Source organism: Rousettus aegyptiacus, unplaced genomic scaffold, assembly GCF_014176215.1.
Source record: "Rousettus aegyptiacus isolate mRouAeg1 unplaced genomic scaffold, mRouAeg1.p scaffold_m13_p_14, whole genome shotgun sequence".
NCBI lineage: Eukaryota > Metazoa > Chordata > Mammalia > Chiroptera > Pteropodidae > Rousettus > Rousettus aegyptiacus.
This window is the reverse complement of record NW_023416289.1, coordinates 39,279,046-39,296,650: the sequence shown is the minus strand read 5'-3', so window position 1 is coordinate 39,296,650 and position 17,605 is coordinate 39,279,046. Positions and strand designations below refer to the sequence as shown.

Genomic DNA, 17,605 nt, shown 5'->3' with positions numbered 1-17,605 from the left:
GAAATATACAAAATATGTCTTGTAACTTTCCATTCTAACCTTTGTGTGTGTATACATGAATATGTTATTGTAGAAATACAGACTTTTCTTTTGTTTAAGTATGCCTAATATGATGCATTTACATAAATATGTCATATTAGGCATACTTAAACAAACAAAAAAACCCACTTTTATTGAAGTATGAAACTGACAGAACAGAGAATCACGGGTCTAGAGACAGAAAGATGGGGTAGATAGAGAGAGAGCCCGCCCTAGCGATTGGGGGTGGGGGCCAGCAGCACCGGAAACCTCAGCCTGAAGGGATCCCCATGTGGGGGGAGGGGGGCCTTTGGTCTCTCCCCAGCCTCTTCCTTCCCCCTGGCCTGGGGCTGGGTGGGGAGGGGCAGTTCCTCTTTCCTTCCCAAGCACCGAGGAGGAGGCCCCAGCTCCCAAGGGGCTAAGAAGTTGGAGCATTGGTGAGGTGGGGAGAAGCTGAGCCAGACTCTCGTAAGACCCCCTTCACGCCCCCACCCCCAGGAAGCATGAACAGGAAAGACAGCAAGAGGTGAGAGGACCCTCCCTAAAGAGCCCGAAGCACCCTAACCCACTGGCCTCAGGTTGCGTGGAAAGGTTGGGAGGCACTAAGAGGAAGTAGGGTGTGGGGCTCCTCTGGGAGCAGGGGCAGGAACAGGGGGTAGCAAGTGGAAAGATGCTTCAGGGAGTCCAGAGCCAGCCAGGGCTGGGGCTATGTATATGAATGCTGGTGTGTAGTCCTAGCTCTCTCTGGAATTGGAGCTGCTCTGAATCCCTTTCCCCCTGCCCTACCCCCATCTTAACTCCCTAGGCTGGGTGCTCTGTCCTCTCTGGGGTCTTCCTGATTCCCCATCACAGTGCTCGCTGCCCCCTGGACTGGAAACTCCAGGCTCCTGCAGGGCCCAGCCCCTGGGGAGGGGAGTGTGACGCAGGACAAGGCAGCTCTCCTGCCTCTTAAACCACTTCTTGCTGCTCTAGACATTACAAGGGGCAGAGAGTTTGCAGGTAAGGGCCTATTGACCGGCTATGCCTGCAGGTTCTAAAAGGGGCTTCTATCACCTGGGCAAGTGGGCCCTTCTGGCTTCACAAGGGTGATGGTGGCTGGGTCCCTAGCCTCGGCAGCTCCTTCAGTTTCCTCCAGCATGTCTCTGATGGACAAAGGGGTCCCCTTCCCATAATATCCAGCAATTTAATGGTGGAGACCTGGCTGCCTCATTTTCTGGCTGCATGACCTTAGGTAAGTCACTTAACTGCTCTGTGCCTCAGTTTCTTCTTGTCAATAGAATAATCATAGCCCCTCCTTGGAGGGGCACTTAAGTCCTCAGTGGGACAATCTTGACCAGTGGTTCTCGGGCTTGAGCGCACATCAGAACCACTTGGAGGGCTTGTAAAACGCAGGTTGCTGGGTTTACCTCCAGCGTTTCTGATTCTTTAGGTCTGGGGTGGGGCCTGAGAACTTGTATTTATGTCAGGCTCCCAGGTGCTGCTGTTGGTATCGTTTGGGGACCATGCTTTGTTTGAGAGCCGCTGATCTAGACAGGTGCTGAGCCCTCTGCCCGGATGTATTTGGTACTCAGCAAATGCCAGCTGTTACTAAAAAACATTCAATACTGATCCCTTTGGGTGTGCCAGGGACATGGCAGTGCCCTTGTTGTGAGAGTCTCCCATTTCTGGTTTCACCACCATGCTCCAAGCCTGGCTTTAGTCTGAGCCACAACTTTCTCCCTGTGCATCTCAAGTTCAACTTTCCCACCCCTGGCCACTTAACAGCCTAAGCAAACTAAGTCTCTTAGCACTTTTGAAAAGCAAGGCATTGAATGTTCATAATTGATTCCTGGGGAAGGTCCAGGAATTTTTCATATGAGGAAACTGAGGCCCAAAGAAATTAAATGACTAACGCAGTCACATATCCAGCATACATTTCTCCAACCCCATTTTTGTCTGACTGTGGAAACTGAGGCCATTTCTCCTGGATTCTTCTCCTTTCTTCCTGCACCATCCCTGTTTCTCCATTACTCTCTTTCCCCAACTGGAACATGAGCCTCAGGGAGGCACAAGGCTGAGTGAGGGTTATTTTTAAACTTTCTTTGAAGCTGCCTCAGCCCCAGGGACCCTGCCCAGCTCTGAAGAGCCCTGGTGAAGACACTTGGTACCCCTATCTTCTCTCGAGTTCCAAATCTAGGGGCTCAGGTGGGCAGATAAGACTCAGGTCCTGCCAAGGGGCTGGCTTGATGGAGAGGGTCAAGGTGGGAGGGGAGGGAAAGATGGCATCTGAGGGGTCTGCTGCTCTCTTGAGGGCTCTGGGGAGAAGGGGTGGGCGTTAGACAACAAAGGGGAATTCTGAGCCGTCTCCCTGAAGGCAGAATTTCCCATGACTCTCCCTGGAAATGGCAGGAATGATTCTGGGGTCTTCTCCCATGATTCCCTGCACAATCAGAAATAATCCCAGGGGTCTGCCAACAGGAAGTTTCTCTCATAATGCCTTGGGACTGTGCCATCAAGGGGAATTTGGGGGCAATGCCTGCAGGAGAAAGTTCTTGAGATTCCCTAGAGGGTCCTCAGCAATCCTGGGGTTATCTCCCATGTTTCTCTGGGGGGATTCAGAGTAGTCTTGAGGGTCTTTGACCAATCCCCTTAAGGAGACAGGAGTAACCCTTGGAGTTTACCTGTAGGAGAAGGTACCTATGATCTAGAGTACTCCTGGGTTTTTCTCCCGTGAGTCCATGGGAGGTCAGGAGTGACCCTGGGGCTTTGCCTTTAGGAAGTTTCTCCCATTATGCCTTGGGGCTTTGGGGTTGAGAAGGATTCTGGGGTCTGCCTGAGTGAAGGGGCTCACATAATCCTCTGGGTGGGGGGGTGGTGTGCCCACAGGAAGTCCCACCAGGAATGTTCAGGGAAGACAGGAGGGCGGGGCCGGCCCCGACAGGCCCGCCGCCACAAGACGTGCCCCAGTCCCCGGGAAATCAGCAAGGTCATGGCTTCCATGGACATGCTGAACGAGGGTGGCTGCAGCGAAGATGAGCTGCTGGAGAAATGTATCCAGTCCTTCGGTGAGTGTCTCCCTCCTCGGCCAGCCTTCGCAATCCTCAGATTGGGTCAAGCCTCTCTTTAGGCCTCAGTTTTGAGGGGTATAAAATAGGGTATGTGAAATGAATTTCAATCACTACATTAGAAATAAGAGAGCCACCTGTGTTTATCTTTCCTGAGATGCGGAGGGGGAGGATGTTTCACGATATTTCCACCTTCAGTATGACTTGCCAGGAGCCTTGCTGGTCCATACACAGTACAGACCAGAGAACTGAGGTATGAGGAGGCCAAGTTGCTAGCCCAAGTTCATGCTGGGAGTAAAGAGTAGTGCTAGAGTTTGAATCAGGGGGTCCAAACAGCTCTGGAGGCTGCAGTCCATAGCCCAGGAGTCATTCTAACAGAGCTCACTTTCTCCCGCCCCCAGACTCGGCTGGCAGCCTGCGCCGCGGGGACCACATTCTCAACATGGTACTGGCCATGCACAGCTGGGTGCTGCCTTCTGCTCACCTTGCTGCCCGCCTTCTGACCTTATATCCGCCCAGGGCCATGAGCAGTGATGAGAGGGCAGAGGGCAGAGACGTGGGAGTCTGACAGATGGGTACAAGGTGAGCAGGCAGGTTTGAGGTGCTGGATATCAGAGCCTTAACCAGAACTCAAGTACCAGGAGGCCGCAGAGAACACGCAGGAGCTGAGGAGGCTGCAGATCTGTCACCTAGTCAGGTAGGGCTGAGCCAAAACCCCCATTCCCATGACTCAAGACCCTCACCCGGCTACCCTCCTAAAACACCTCCCAGAGACTCCCAGCCCAGTTCCACACAGACCCACCCAGGCCTGCTTCCCACTTTGAGACACTGGTTTGGTTCCTAAGACCTTCCCAGTTCTGCTCCTTAGAAACTTCACCTCTTAGAGACCCCTTACCAGATCATACAGAACCTCTCCCAGCTGGGACCCAGACACCTCCAGCTCTGATCCCCAAACTCCCCACTTCCCACATACCCCAGCCTAGCTTCTAGACCCCCTTATGCTGTTTTCCCATAATCTTACCCCCAGAGGCTCCTAGCTTAGTTCCTGAGACCCCCCATTATCCTGCTACCTAGCAGATCCCCTAGTCTACCTCCCATTGATCCATCAGCCTGTGTTAAGAAGCCCTTGATCCATATCGCAGAGATCCCTCCAGCCTGATGCCCCTCTGAACTCTGACCTTCTAGAGGTCCCTAGCCCAGCACTGAGAGATTCCTCGGCCCCAAATACCCCTTTTAGAGAACGTCCCCACCCTCACCCCCACCCTCAGTCTCATCCCACCATCTATAAACCATGTTCAGGTACTGGATGACCAAACACCCTGAGACAGTGCACCAGGAGCCCCAGTTAGAAGAGGTTGTAAGTCGCTTCTGGGCCACTGTGGAACAGGAGGGCAACTTGGCCCAGAGGAGCCTGGGAGATAACTCCAACCTGTGAGTCAGCCCTCCCCCTCCCTACCCTCACTCTGAAATCTTCCTTCACATCCCAACCTCCTCCACCCTGAGCTCTCCCAATACCCTGCCCCTTTTTGCCCCCAGCCTGAGCCCCGGTGGCCCTGGCCCCCCACCCTCCATGAACAGCCCCAGCGTGGGCAAAAAGTGCAAAGTGTCCTTGCTTTTCGACCACCTGGAGACAGAGGAGTTGGCTCAGCACCTCACTTACCTGGAGTTTCGGTCCTTCCAGACTATAACGGTGAGGAGCCTCTTCCCTCCAGCCAGGGAGAGTTTGTGGTGGGGCGGGGTTTGGCTGGTGCCAGGCAAGCCAGAGAGGATCCCAGCAAGGGCTTCCAGCAAGGATCTCAAACACTCACACACTCAGGTGCTAGAAGGTCCAGGAAAATGAGTTAAGCTGGCTGAACACTGGGTTCGAATCCATTGGCCACTTCTTACCTGCGTGACTTTGAACTAGTTTCTTATCTGGGACTCAGTTTTCTTGTTTATAAAATAGAGGTCATAATACCTCATTGGAAGGTTGAAAGAATTGTCACAATGCCTGGCCCATAGTAAGTACTGAAAATAGGATCAGTGACTGTCCGGAGTCAATGCTATCTGGTAGAACCATTTGAAATTGCCATAGTTTGCCATATTTTACCTATTTCATATGCTTCAACCTACACATGTATTAACTATTGCCATCATCATTTCAAGACAAGGTGAGAATCTGGTTTTTTGTTCTGTTTGTTTTATACTTTTTTAAAAATTTATTTTTCTGTTATAGTTGACATGTGGTATTATATTCGTTTCAGGTGTACAACGCAGTGATTAGACATTTATATACTTTATGACATGATCACCCCAATGGGATCTGGTTTCTCACTGTGAAGCTAGCCAGGCTAGGACATCGGAGGTCGTGACTGCTTGGGCAATGGGCTTGTGAGAGGCCCGCAGGGCCAGGGTGCCACGGCGCTCCCTGACACCCGCCTCACCCGCAGCCCCAGGACCTGCGGGACTACGTTTTGCAGGGTTCAGTGAGGGGCTGCCCAGCCCTGGAGGGATCCGTAGGTCTCAGCAACAGCGTGTCCCGCTGGGTGCAAGTCATGGTGCTGAGTCGTCCCGGGCCCGCACAGCGGGCACAGGTGCTCGACAAGTTCATCCACGTGGCTCAGGTAAGGCCTTCCCCGCCTCCTTGCTCGCTTTCTGGGTGCTCTGCTCACCCAACACAACTGCCCCTTCTCCAGCTGTCCATCCTAGGCGGTGACGTCACCAGTCACCAAGTCCTGGCTCCACCCTCCAGTCCTGACTCTCTAACCCGCATTTGGCGACCCTTCTTTCTTGGCCTTGATATCACCACGTAGAACCCGTCCTGGCCCCACCCCTTGGTCCTAGACGCAGCAGTTGACCACGTCCCTCCTGGCTCGGTCTCTCAAGCCTTATACCCGAATATTCTATCCCCAAGGCAGTGAAAGATTCTCTTTCATGCCCACCCCCTTGCATCATCCTCTACCCTAGTCACTAGGCCCGGGCCATCCCTTTGGGACAATGACTACATCCCTCTTCACCCCCTCCACTGCAGCTCTCTCCCTGGCCCCGCCCCAGGTGTCATTCCCTCTCCTGCAGACGTGTTCTCTCCCTTCTGAAGAAAAGGGAAGCCCCCTTTCCCCAAGGTGGCCACGCCCCTTCGCGTACTTCCTCGCAGGCTACGCCCTTCCTCTGAGGTCTCCCAAGGCCTAGCTTCCCCTGCCCCGCCTCTTAGACCTGCGGTTCTGGGGCGTCTGCCTGCCTGCGGGTCTCCTTGGCCTGAGTATCTTCCACTCCTCTCTGGCTCCACTTTCTGCCCCCAGCGATCTGCACCCTTCAAATTCGAAAAAGGGAGGGCGAGGCAATTCCCCCTGATGGCCATCTGACCCCACGCCTGTCTCATGTCTACCTGACCCCTCCACATCACTGTAGCCCCATTCGCCCAGAGCCCTGCCTTCTTGTGTCCCGTCATCTCTCTGACTCTCAGAGCAATAGGCTCCCCAGGGGCCTGACACCCTGACATCTATATCTGAGTCCCCCGTACCTGTCTGACAAACATCTGTCTAGTCCCTCGGCCTAACGCCCCATACTTGTCTGACTCCCCTTTTTTCTAACGTCACATTAGTCTTTCACCTGCCTGACCTCTGTGTAATGCCTATATAACCTGCTTATGGCCCACCCCTGCCTGACGCATCTCACCCATCTGATGCCCGCATGGGCCCGTACCAACACGTGACTGATCGCAACTTAGCTGGGATACTCTCAGCTGGGATGCTGTCCTCTGAACCTCCAGCTTGCCATGTGACACCCACCACCTTTGCGTTGCCCTTCCTTCCTAGAGGCTCCGCCAGCTGCATAATTTCAACACACTGATGGCAGTCACGGGAGGCCTGTGTCATAGTGCCATCTCCAGGCTCAAGGACTCCCACGCCCACTTGAGCCCTGACAGCACGAAGGTGAAGGCCCACTACCCTCCCCGAAGTTCCGGCAGTCAGCTATCCTGACCGCCCCAGCCACATACTTTTCCCCAACCCCCTTCCATCCCTGCCCTGGACCCTGGAGCCAACTGGAGCCCTTGTTCCTCCAAATCCAACAGACCCCCAAGCCCTGTCCTCTTCTGCCATCTTCCTCCCTCTTCACCCATCCATCCATCATGCTGACCCCTCTTACTCTCTGCGTGTCTGGTCCTAAGCAGGACTGGAGGGAGACAAATGAGATGCTTAGCAGAGACTTATAGTCCGGGTGGGGAGTAAAACAATGCCCCCAACCACACCAACATTTGGGCCACCCATGGGGGGAGCGTGCATTGGGGATGTCCTAAGAATGTCTGGGGAGAGTGGGTCATTCGGGAGTCTAGTGTGTGGCTGAGGTCAGGATGTGGCAGGATACCAGCCAGATGCCCAGTGGGAGATTCTGGTGAATCTTGCAGGCTAAACTAAGGTGTCCGGGCTTTTCCCAGCACTGGAGAACTGTGAACGTCTGGGAATAATGGCAGCATCCATAATCAAATTTGGGTTTTGAAAAAATCACTCTAGCCTGGGGAATGAGAGATGGGGACCCAAGAGGAAGAGCAGTTTTGGGGGATGCTGAGGCCAATGTGAAACATGAAAGGGCTCGGGAGGTGTTCAAATGGCATTGGGTCCCTGGGAGTTGGGAGCCCACACAGGAGGCTGCCGGGATACACCTCCAGGGGCTAAGGGAGCATAACCTGCTTTCTCAATAATGCCCCTCCCCCACCCCCGCCTATAACATGGCCTCCCACACAGACCCTGCTGGAGCTGACTGAGCTCCTCGCTGCCCACAACAACTATGCCTGTTACCGCCGCACCTGGGCTGGCTGCACAGGCTTCCGGCTGCCTGTGCTGGGTGTGCACCTCAAGGACCTGGTGTCCCTGCATGAGGCACAGCCTGACAGGTTGCCCGATGGCCGCCTACACCTTCCCAAGCTCAACAGCCTGTACCTGCGGCTGCAGGAGCTGGCAGCCCTTCAGAAGCAGCACCCGCCCTGCAGTGCCAATGAGGACCTGCTGCACCTGCTCACGGTGAGCTGCCCCGCTCCAGCTGGGCTCCTGGAGGCTGAGCCTGTGGGACTGAGATGTAGGGTCCTGGGTGGGTGAGGGGCTGTGGGACCAGGAGAGAATAGTGCTGGGATGTGTGGGCTTTGAAACCAGAGCTTCTAGGGGCTTTTTTCCCTAGCTGTGTGGCTTTGGGCACGTCACTTAACCCCTTGGCCTTGGTTTCCTTATCTGAAAAGTGGGGATAATAATGGGACCCACTCACAGAGTTGTTGAGAAGAATCAATCAATAATACATCTCACATAAAGTACTAAAGATAGTATCTGGAACAGAGTGAGCTCTATATAGATGATGCATTTTTTTCCACAATTCCCCCAGAAACTCAAGTATCCATTGATCTGAACTCCAAAATTCTTTGGGCCTTCACACTTCTGAATTCCAAGGATCTGAGCTTCTCATGTCACTAATCCAAAATTCCAAGTTTTAACATATTCAGGAATCTAAGCAAAAGCTAGTAACAGTTATTAATCACTCACTCTCTGCCACACACCATGTTTGACACTTTCTATAGAGTACTTCATTCCATCCTCACGACCCCATAGTGGGGACCCGTATCATGCCCAGTCTACGGATTGGAGAACTGAGAGCCACAGAGGTGAGGTCACTTGCCCATGGTCCCACAGAAGTAAAACCTGGATCTGAACCCAAGCGGGCCAACTTCAGAATCCATGTTTTAACATACACAAACCACCACAACTGTCCTAAAACAGGGAGTGGGGGATTCTGGGGATATATAGTCTAATATTCTAAGGAGCTATAAACTGAGAGAGATTGGGCCACTGAGGGCCATGTAGTTTAAGACTGAAAAGTTGATTTTCAGACCCTAAGACAGACCCAGCTACATAATTTGCAGGGCCCAAATGTGCGCTTCTTGTTCCAAATTCTTAAGAATTTCAAGACAGTGATGGTAGGACATTAAATGAAGCGGGGACTCTTATAAGTGTGGGGCCTGCCTGTGAAGCTGGCCTTGTCCTAAGATGAGCGGTGCCAAAGGCCCTATGCCTTGCTGATTATGGAAGGCCATCAGCCAAATATTTGCTAAGCACCCACTCTAAGCCTGGCGCTACTTTAGGCCCTTATGCTCACAGTGGTGAGCAAGTCAGAGAAAAACTGCTGTTCTTGTGGGGCTGACATCCTAGTGGGGAGATTGCCCATAAAACAAAGCTAATAAGTAAATCATATTGGTCTTTTACATGATCAGTGGATAGAGGAAATTAAGGCAGAAAAAGGCATGGAACCTGGCAAGAGTATGCGATTTTAAACGGGATCAAAAAAATAATAAATAAATAAAAAGCCTCGGTGAGAAAATGGCATTTCTGGACTAGGGGACAAGCGGTATGGAGAGTGAATAGGTCTCAGTGGAAGAGAGGACCTGAGAGGTCCCCAGAGAAGAGGGGCTTTGGGAAGAAGAGGAGGCTAGGGGTCCAGGTAGGGCACAGGCTACAGGTAGGAGGATGGAGACAGAAGATCTATAATGCCCTTCCCGCCCCAGCTCTCCCTGGATCTCTTCTACACGGAGGACGAGATCTATGAGCTTTCTTACGCCCGGGAGCCCCGCTATCCTAAGAGTCTGGTGAGAACTGACCCCTGACCTCTGACCTCCAGCCCAAGCTATGCACTGACTAACTGGCCCCTCTGTCACTGCCCCAGCCACCCTCCCCCTTCAAAGCCCCCTTGGTGGTGCAGTGGGCTCCTGGCGTGACACCCAAACCTGACAGGGCCACTCTGGGTCGGCATGTGGAGCAGCTGGTGGAGGTAAGGAGGGGGCTGTGGCCTGGCCGCGAGGGGCTGGGAAGGAAGGTACCTGCACAGCCCTGACCCGGAGGACAGGCTCTAAGACTGCTGGGATCCTCACTGGCCTTACTCTCCCTTCCCACGCTCCTCTGAAGTCCGTATTCAAGAATTACGATCCCGAGGGTCGGGGAGCCATCTCTCAGGAAGATTTTGAGCGACTTTCAGGCAACTTCCCCTTTGCTTGCCATGGGCTTCACCCACCCCCACGCCAAGGGTGAGTGCTCTGACTCTTGGGCTCCCCAAAGACATGGCTGCTGGAGTTGCCAGGACTCACGGGTCTGGGAGAAAGGGCGCAGCCATGCTAAAGTGCTGTCCCTCCCCCCAGGAGTGGCTCCTTCAGCCGAGAGGAGCTGACAGAGTACCTGCTCCGGGCCAGCGCCATCTGCTCCAAGCTGGGCCTGGCCTTCCTCCACACCTTCCATGAGGTTACCTTCCGCAAGCCCACCTTCTGCAACAGCTGCAGCGGCTTTGTGAGCACTCAGCCTGCTATCACCCTTGGGGCCCATCTTCCCTAGAGTGTCCTAGGTCCTCACAGACCAGACCCAGAAGCCAGCTCTGCCCCGGAACACTCAATTCTCAAGCCCCGATAACCCAAATTCCAAGAAACCCTTCAGCCTCAAATAATCCCTACGTTTCATATACACCCCAAACACTGAATGTTCTCTGCATCCCAGATAATTCCAAAGTCTAGTTAATGTCCAAATCCCAGATGACCTCCCCCTTGGGTAACTGCCAAGGCATGGGTAATATCTAAAACCCTACTTAATCTACAAGTCTGGGTGACTTTTCTCCAAACAGAATCAATCTCCAAATCTCTAGACTCCATATAATTCAAAACCTGGATAATTTCCAAATGCAAAGTACACGCAAATTCTGGATAATGGACAAATCTTTCAATCTCCCAACCAAGACTAATTCACAAACCTTGGACGACTTCCTAAATTCACTTTCTCATTCACTAAATATTTACTGAGCACCTCCTGTGTGCCAGCACAGTTCTAGGCACAAGGTGTGTGGTGGGCGGACATAGCAGGAAACACGACAGACACAATTTCTGCTCATAGGAGTCACAGTATTAATTCCAAATTTGACCCAATTCTAATAGCCTAGATGACTCTCAAACTTGAGAGAACCTCCAAATTTCTTTAATCTTCAGATCACACATAAGCCTCCAGCCTTGAGAATTTCCAAAACCCGGATGGTCTCCCCATCCCAACCATAGCCCTCCACCCAAATCTAAGTAACCTGTTCTGCTTTCTCTTTTCAGCTCTGGGGTGTCACCAAGCAAGGCTACCGCTGTCGGGGTGAGTGGGGCATTGGTGAGGGAGTTGGGAATCCAGGACCCGCAGTCTGGAAGAACAGGCACATGGACTGGGCCTCTGGCCACTGACCGCTGCCTTCCCCCAGACTGTGGGCTGTGTTGCCACAAACACTGCAGAGACCGAGTGAAGGAGGAGTGTAAGAGGCCAGGGGCCAAGGGTGATGTGAGCCCCCCTGGAGCCCCCGTCCCACCTACACCAAGTCCCCATGCCAGCTGTGGTAAGACCCAGGGTGTAGCAGTCCTAGGAAGGGGGCTCGGTGGATAGGGATTAGTCCCCAGGTCATGAGGCATTCTCATTGCACCCACATCCCTCCCACCTACGCCCCATAAACAGGCTCCGAGGACAATCTCTCCTATACACTCTCCCTGGAACCTGAGACGGGGTGTCACCTTCGCCATGCTTGGACCCAGACAGAGCCCCCACACCCTTCCTGGGATCCAGAGACGGTGAGGAAAAATTGCCCCCATGGGATACAGGAGAGACTGGTCCACTTGCCTGAGAAACCCAGATGGACTTGGTGAAGCTTAGGAAAGTGAAAATGTGCAAAAGTCCTCAGTTACTTGGGTAGGAGGATATAAATTTTGGTTAATTTTTAATGTTGTTAGAAAAATAGAAACTTCAATATGTTGAGGGGGAGGAGGGGGTCGCCACTAGTAGAACAGGATTTTCAAGGAGAAAAACAGAATGAAAAAAATATGACAAGAATAAGGCTAAATATATCAGGAGCTACAGTAAGTCAGTAGAGTAAGTTTCACTATTCAAAAGCAAAGACTCTCAGGTTGGGCAAAAATAAAGTCCACAGGGGACATTCATTCACCCACCTAATGGAAGTCTCGGTGAGACACGCTCCTGGCATATACTAACCCTCATCACCCAATGTCTTCTTCCTTCCAGGTCTCCCTCCCAACGACTGCCTCGCCACCTACTCAGTCCTCCACGCCAGATTCCTAGATATCGCCTTGGTCTCTTCCTTCACTCCCCTCCCCCAGAGCCATTCCCAAGTCCTGTTGTTGGGCCTCCAGCAGAAGTCCCAAAGGCATGGCCTCCTTGGCATCCACACTGCCTTTGTTGAAACATCCACCATCTCTTACCCTGAAAGGTCATTTTCTTTTGTATCAGAGTAACTATTAATTGTATTCCCTTTCCCTGCACTTAGTAATTGTGCAGCTCCGTGTTTGACACATTTAGACTTAGGCATTATCTCACTAACTCCTTCTATCTCCATTTTAAAGATGAGAAAACTGAGGCTCTGTAGGTTAAACCCAAAGTGGCAGAGCTCCTAAGTGGAAGCAGAACTCAAACTCAGGTCTTTGGTCTGCCTCTAAATCGGAAGCTCCTGACCAATGTGCTATGCTGACAGTCAGCATGGGCCAGGACGGAGAGGGAACAGGGCGGGTGCAGTTCTGAACTCTGGAGTTTCAGAGGGGAGAGGCGGCTAGAGAAGAGGTGGAACTGGGGAGCCTGTGAACACCCCTGTCAAATCATGTGACTCCGCCTCACTCTGTTTAAAAAGCCAGAGTCCATACTGTGGCCCACTGCACACAATCTGCCCCTGCACCTCTTCAACCTCACCTCCCACCACTCCAGCTCACTCGTCTTGCTTCAGCTACACTGGCCTCGACAGTCACTGAACATGCCAAAAATACTCCTACCTCAAGGCCTTTTCCCTCTTACCCAGAGGCCCACATGACTCCTCTTTTGGACTTAGCTCAAGTGTCACCTCAGTGAGGCCTCCCCTGACCATACTCAAAGTTGCAATCTCTCTATGGTTCGGATCCTGCCTTCTGGCTTTATTTTCCTCCAAAGTACTTTCCCCATCTGGCAAACTATATTTTACCTATTTCTCTTGTTGAATGTCTTCCCCTCCTTCCCAGAAATGTCACCTCTGGTAGAGCAAGGGCTTTCGTTATCTGGACCTTTCACTGCTGTATCCCAAAGGCCTAGAACAGGGCTGGCACAAACTGATGTTTGTCCAATTCCTGCGCATCTCCTTTCCCATACTGGTAGGAAGGGAAAAGTGTGCTGTTCAAGAAGGACTCTGAAAGTCAGAGCATGAGGGGCCTGTTCAAACCCAAGGGACAGAGATGCCCCCTCCCCTCCTTAAACCTAAGCACCCTGACCTGGCCCCCACAGAGATAGGTCCTACAGCTGTCATAAATTAAATTTATTTTCTGGAGAACACGGTCCTTGGTGTTGAGTGGTGGATAGAAGACATTTGGGGCCTCAGGAACAGAGGATGTGGGGCTTGTGGGGCTTGAGTGCCAGATGCCAAGAGAAACTCTCAGACTGACTCCCAAGAGATTATCAATGGCATCAGCATCTCACAGAGGACCCTGCCCCAGCCACCAGTGCCCCTTTACTTCTTCTTCTTCTTTTTGCGATCCCAGCGCTGGCGGCCTGCATTCTGTCCCCCTCCGTCCTCTCTTCTGCTCTTCCAGATGGGCATGGGAGGCTCCAGCTCATCTGGGCGACCCCCTCGGTCTGGCACGTTGCCCATGAGCACCTGAGAGTTGATTAGATTTGAGTTTCAGAGAAGGAAAATACCTTGGACAAGAAGGCCAGAGAGCCAAGCGAACAGCATGAAGTTGAAAAAGCAAGAGCAGACGTTGACTCTTTGGTACAGTAGGGGCGGGAGGGCTGGACTGGTGGAAGATACAAGACTGGAGTTTTCACACCGGGTTCCAGTGGCCTCAACAAGAGGGAAATAAAAGGGAAAAGTAATGGGAGAAGTCCAGGTCACCACCAATATTAACTAGGACACATCAACTTTTGCCTGTTTCACAACTGGGGCTTCATATAACATTTCCAGCAAACCAGTGTTTTTTCCCTAAATATCCATCATTGGTCCATCACCTATAATATTATTTACTTACTATATTTCCTTAAAGCGAATCATTTTTTTCCTTAAATTTTGCCTCATCTTTGCTGTGCTAGATTGTAGTCCCTAATACTTATTCATGTAAGTATAAGACTATTTAAAGAGGTATGAGGCTAAATATGTAATCATTTAAACAGGGTACTTCTGCTTTTAGAATGGCTAAAAACTAATATAATAGACAGGGTGACATGGTGGGGGAGGGTTTAAGCTATAAGCTGGAGAGATAGACAGGGTCTTAGTCGGACTTTGTTTTGAAGGCACTGGAGAGCCCTAGGAGGGTTCTGAGCTAGGGAGGGACATGGTCAGATTTCTGAGTTAGAATATCCTTTTAACTTCCATGTGGAGAAGAAGGATTAGAGGTGATGAGGCCAGAGAACAGGAACTCAGGCAGGAGAGGAGAAAGCTGGGCCAGGGCAGAGGCTCAAAGGTCAATTGAAGGCCAAGAATGCTGGGGCCCTTCTCCACCCTGAGGTGCCCACCTTGTTGATGGCACAGCAGGTCACTTGGCGGGTAGCCTTGCTTGTAGCTGGGACGAGTCGAGACAGGTCAGCTCGGGCAGCCAGGATGTGCGCAATGGAGACATCTGATTCTGGGGTCAAAGCCTCTCGAATTGGGGTCAGCACTGCCTTCATGGCCTCCCCTTGGGCCTGGAGGTGGTGGTGGTGGGAGGGGCGACATGGAGAACGTGCTCAAGAACCAATCCTGGTGTGATCTCTCATTTTGGAAGCTTCTCTTTCCCACTCAGGGCCTCATTTCCCACATCTCTAAATAAGGAGTATAGCTCTGAAGACACTCTCAAAGCAGAGCTGGGAATTCTAGAATGCCCTGGAGGCCCTGAGATGCTAGAGCTGCAAACCTCACAAGATTCTACAATGTCTTGGGCCTCCGAACTTGCAATACGGTAATATTTAATTCTCTTGGACTTCATTCCTCCTCCCTGCAGCTGCAGCTCCCACCACTGGGCCTCTCTGCTCCTGCCAAAGTCCTTTGCCCACACCTCTGCCCGATCACTCCAGTGGAAAGCAGATGTTGTGAGGTCCAGACGCTTGAGGAGGAGGCAGCGACGGCAGTAGTACTGACTTTGCAGGCTTTGACAGAGTCGCTCCAACACTTCCTGCGAAAAAAGGTCCTGGTCATGCCAGCGGTACCCCCCTCACTCCCATTTCTGGATGAGAAAATTGCTCACATACAGCCATACACAGCCTTACCCATCTGGGTGCATCCAGCGGGTAGCTGAGGAGGGGCTGCAGGGACCCTGGGGGCAGGGACGGCAGAAGCTCTGAGATCTGATGGGAGAAGGAATCTAAGGCTACTGGGTGGAAACTGTAACGACCCTCCAGGGACCCCAGTTCCCCACGGCCCTGAGGACCCAAGGCCATAGGATTAAGAATGGTGGTCACGGCTCTAGAAAACAGTATGGCTGCGGGACTCCTCCCGAGCCGCTTTTGGAGAGAGGCCTCTCCCCATTCAAGGAAGGTGGGGTGGCCAGGGCACAGAGAGGACTCTCGCTCTCTACCTTGGCATGCAACTCCCGCAGCAGCCGGCTGGCGGGGGTCGCCAGAGTGGGTCTGGGCAGCCCTACGGCTTGGAGAGTAAGAATCAGTTCCTGGACCATGCCAGCTCCCTCCTCTGCCCCTTCCCCGCCGGGCGGCGGTGCCGCTGGACTGGGATCTAGCCGGGAGTGCAGGAGGAGGAGGCGGGCAGCCTGGACCTCCGTACAGAGAAAGCCTAAGAGTAGAGAAAGAGAGCAGTGCAATCAAGGAGGGCTACCAACCTACCCACCGGGGTCAAAAAGCTACTGCGGCTTCAAAGCTCCCTCTTTCTAGTTCCGCCCACCTAGAATCCTGGCTTTATCTCCAGAGTATGCTCCACTCCTCAGACTTCAAACCCCGCCCACTTGAGAACCACGTGCCCGGCTCCATCTTAACCCAATACAGTTGAGCTTCAAAACCCTCCCATCAAATTCTAACCCCACCCACATTGGCCCTTCTCATCCGCCTGCACATTCTGACCACGCCCTCTCGGGAAACGCTGGCTCCACCTCAATGTGCTGAGCCCACCCGTTCTAGATGCTGAAGCCTCGCCCACTTCCGCATCCCAGGCCCCTCCCCGAGCTCACGCAGCAGGCGCAGGCATGCGCCGGGCTCTCGCAGCGCGGCCGCGCAGTCTCCGCCGCAAAGCGCGCGGTCCGGGCAGTGCAGTTCTCGCATCAGGCGGGGCAACTGTCGTAGGAATTCCTCCTCTGCGCCGGGGCCTGCGGGAGGCGAGACGCGTCAGGGCGCGGCGGCGGCACCCGGTCTCCACCCCTCCAGGCCTTCCGCCCCACACGTACCGGCGCGCAGCGCCTCCGCGACCTCCTCTCTCTCTCGCTCCAGGGCTCCCAGAGACGCCAGCTCCGCCGCAAGCCGAGTGCACAGCGCCCTGAAGTCTGGGCTTGAGGGGCCCAGCGCCGCCACCTCCGGGAAGCCCTCATACCTGCGACGAGGTCGAAGCAGCGGGAGGGGTCGGGGAAAATCCGTAAGAACTTATGAGGACAAACCTATCCTTTCCTGCACCCCTTCTGGCACACCCGGTACCCCTTACCCCAGGGCCAGCAGGTCGAGAGCCACAGCGGCACCCTCCCGGGCCTCGGCCTCCGCCCCGTCCATGAAAGCGTCTCCTGTGCCAGCGGAGCGCCCCCTGCGGGCCAGAGGGAGGCCCCGCCCCTGGAGTGTTCTGCGCTTTCGGTCCAAGTAGCATAACCGACCAATAGCTTCTTGAGAAGGATCTTTGGGACTACCATTGGTGCAGGAGGAGCTAGAACCCGCCTGCGGCACGCCCACGCCGAAACTTAGAGCATCACCCAACTGGTTACCCAGTCAGGGCTCAGGAAATTCGTCTGGTACTGTAAATCCAGAGCGCGCGTTCAGGTTCCCCGCTGTCTCAACAGGACAGCGGGTATCGCTGTTGCTGCTGCTGCAACGTAGAAGCACCGTCGGTTTTGTTTTCCTCAGCCTCCCTCAAATGCCCTCTGCTCTTAAAGCATCCTAGACCAAGTCCGCTCCAAATCCAGAAACTTGTTTCCTTCTTTCTTACTCAAGGCTGGAACTACGTCAGGGACTCAGAAAACCCAGTTTACCCCTCACCATACCCTCCAACAGAGGCCCGCCTCATTGATCACCATGCACCCTTTGGGCCTTAACCTCTCTGCCTCCCCAGGTCTTGGAGAGAGGGAGCAGGTGCAATATACCACCGTGATTAAAAGATTGCACCCTAGGAGTCAGGCCAAAAAGGGTTTGACTCTATGGCTCACCACCTGTGTCCCTGCCAAATTGCTTCCTATCCTATAATGGGGATAATAATAGTACTTACCTCTTAGAGTTGTGAGGATTAGAGTAAGTGCTTAGTACACACATAGGAGGCACTCAATTAAGAATAACAAATGAATGGAGCATTTCCTGTGTGCCACTGGGCTAAGTACCTTACCCCATCTGACAGGAGAAAACTGAAGTCCAGAGAAGATTAGTCACAGTGAATGC

General features: G+C 53.1%; 2 protein-coding genes across 3 annotated transcripts; one reads left to right on the top strand and one right to left on the bottom strand.

Annotated features, from left to right (window-relative positions):
- Positions 1-380: 380 nt before the first annotated feature.
- On the top strand, positions 381-13,226 carry RASGRP4 (RAS guanyl releasing protein 4). The gene is made up of 17 exons (XM_036231614.1): positions 381-544; positions 2,884-3,062; positions 3,464-3,582; positions 3,698-3,759; positions 4,362-4,493; positions 4,599-4,752; positions 5,492-5,665; positions 6,857-6,973; positions 7,784-8,059; positions 9,586-9,666; positions 9,744-9,848; positions 9,983-10,101; positions 10,213-10,357; positions 11,155-11,191; positions 11,295-11,426; positions 11,543-11,655; positions 12,104-13,226. Exons 1-17 carry the CDS (start codon positions 522-524, stop codon positions 12,158-12,160), a joined length of 2,025 nt encoding a protein of 674 aa, XP_036087507.1. The 5' UTR covers positions 381-521; the 3' UTR covers positions 12,161-13,226.
- Positions 13,227-13,358: 132 nt separating this feature from the next.
- FAM98C (family with sequence similarity 98 member C) lies at positions 13,359-17,578 on the bottom strand. 2 transcript variants are annotated; one of them, XM_016165273.2, is made up of 8 exons: positions 16,671-17,578; positions 16,420-16,562; positions 16,207-16,341; positions 15,604-15,815; positions 15,296-15,373; positions 15,085-15,201; positions 14,567-14,734; positions 13,359-13,712 (listed from the first exon to the last, which is right to left on the bottom strand). In XM_016165273.2, the coding sequence occupies exons 1-8, from the start codon at positions 16,733-16,735 to the stop codon at positions 13,566-13,568; spliced, it is 1,065 nt and encodes a 354-aa protein (XP_016020759.2). In that variant the 5' UTR covers positions 16,736-17,578; the 3' UTR covers positions 13,359-13,565. The 2 variants fall into 2 exon arrangements, with proteins under 2 accessions (XP_016020759.2, XP_016020761.2); XM_016165275.2 differs by lacking the exon at positions 15,296-15,373.
- Between the last annotated feature and the right edge of the window lie 27 nt (positions 17,579-17,605).

What these genes read in the sequence shown, in the direction of transcription:
- RASGRP4 (XM_036231614.1), top strand. Translation starts at nt 522, where the DNA reads ATGAACAGGAAAGACAGCAAGAG. An exon ending in CAGATCTGTCACCTAGTCAG is followed by an intron (nt 3,760 to 4,361) that starts GTAGGGCTGAGC and finishes AACCATGTTCAG; the next exon opens with GTACTGGATGACCAAACACC. An exon ending in GGTCCTTCCAGACTATAACG is followed by an intron (nt 4,753 to 5,491) that starts GTGAGGAGCCTC and finishes CCTCACCCGCAG; the next exon opens with CCCCAGGACCTGCGGGACTA.
- FAM98C (XM_016165273.2), bottom strand. Translation starts at nt 16,735, where the DNA reads ATGGACGGGGCGGAGGCCGAGGCCCGGGAGGGTGCCGCTGTGGCTCTC. An exon ending in CTCGACCTGCTGGCCCTGGG is followed by an intron (nt 16,563 to 16,670) that starts GTAAGGGGTACC and finishes ACCTCGTCGCAG; the next exon opens with GTATGAGGGCTTCCCGGAGG. An exon ending in TGCGGGAGTTGCATGCCAAG is followed by an intron (nt 15,374 to 15,603) that starts GTAGAGAGCGAG and finishes TTCTCCCATCAG; the next exon opens with ATCTCAGAGCTTCTGCCGTC.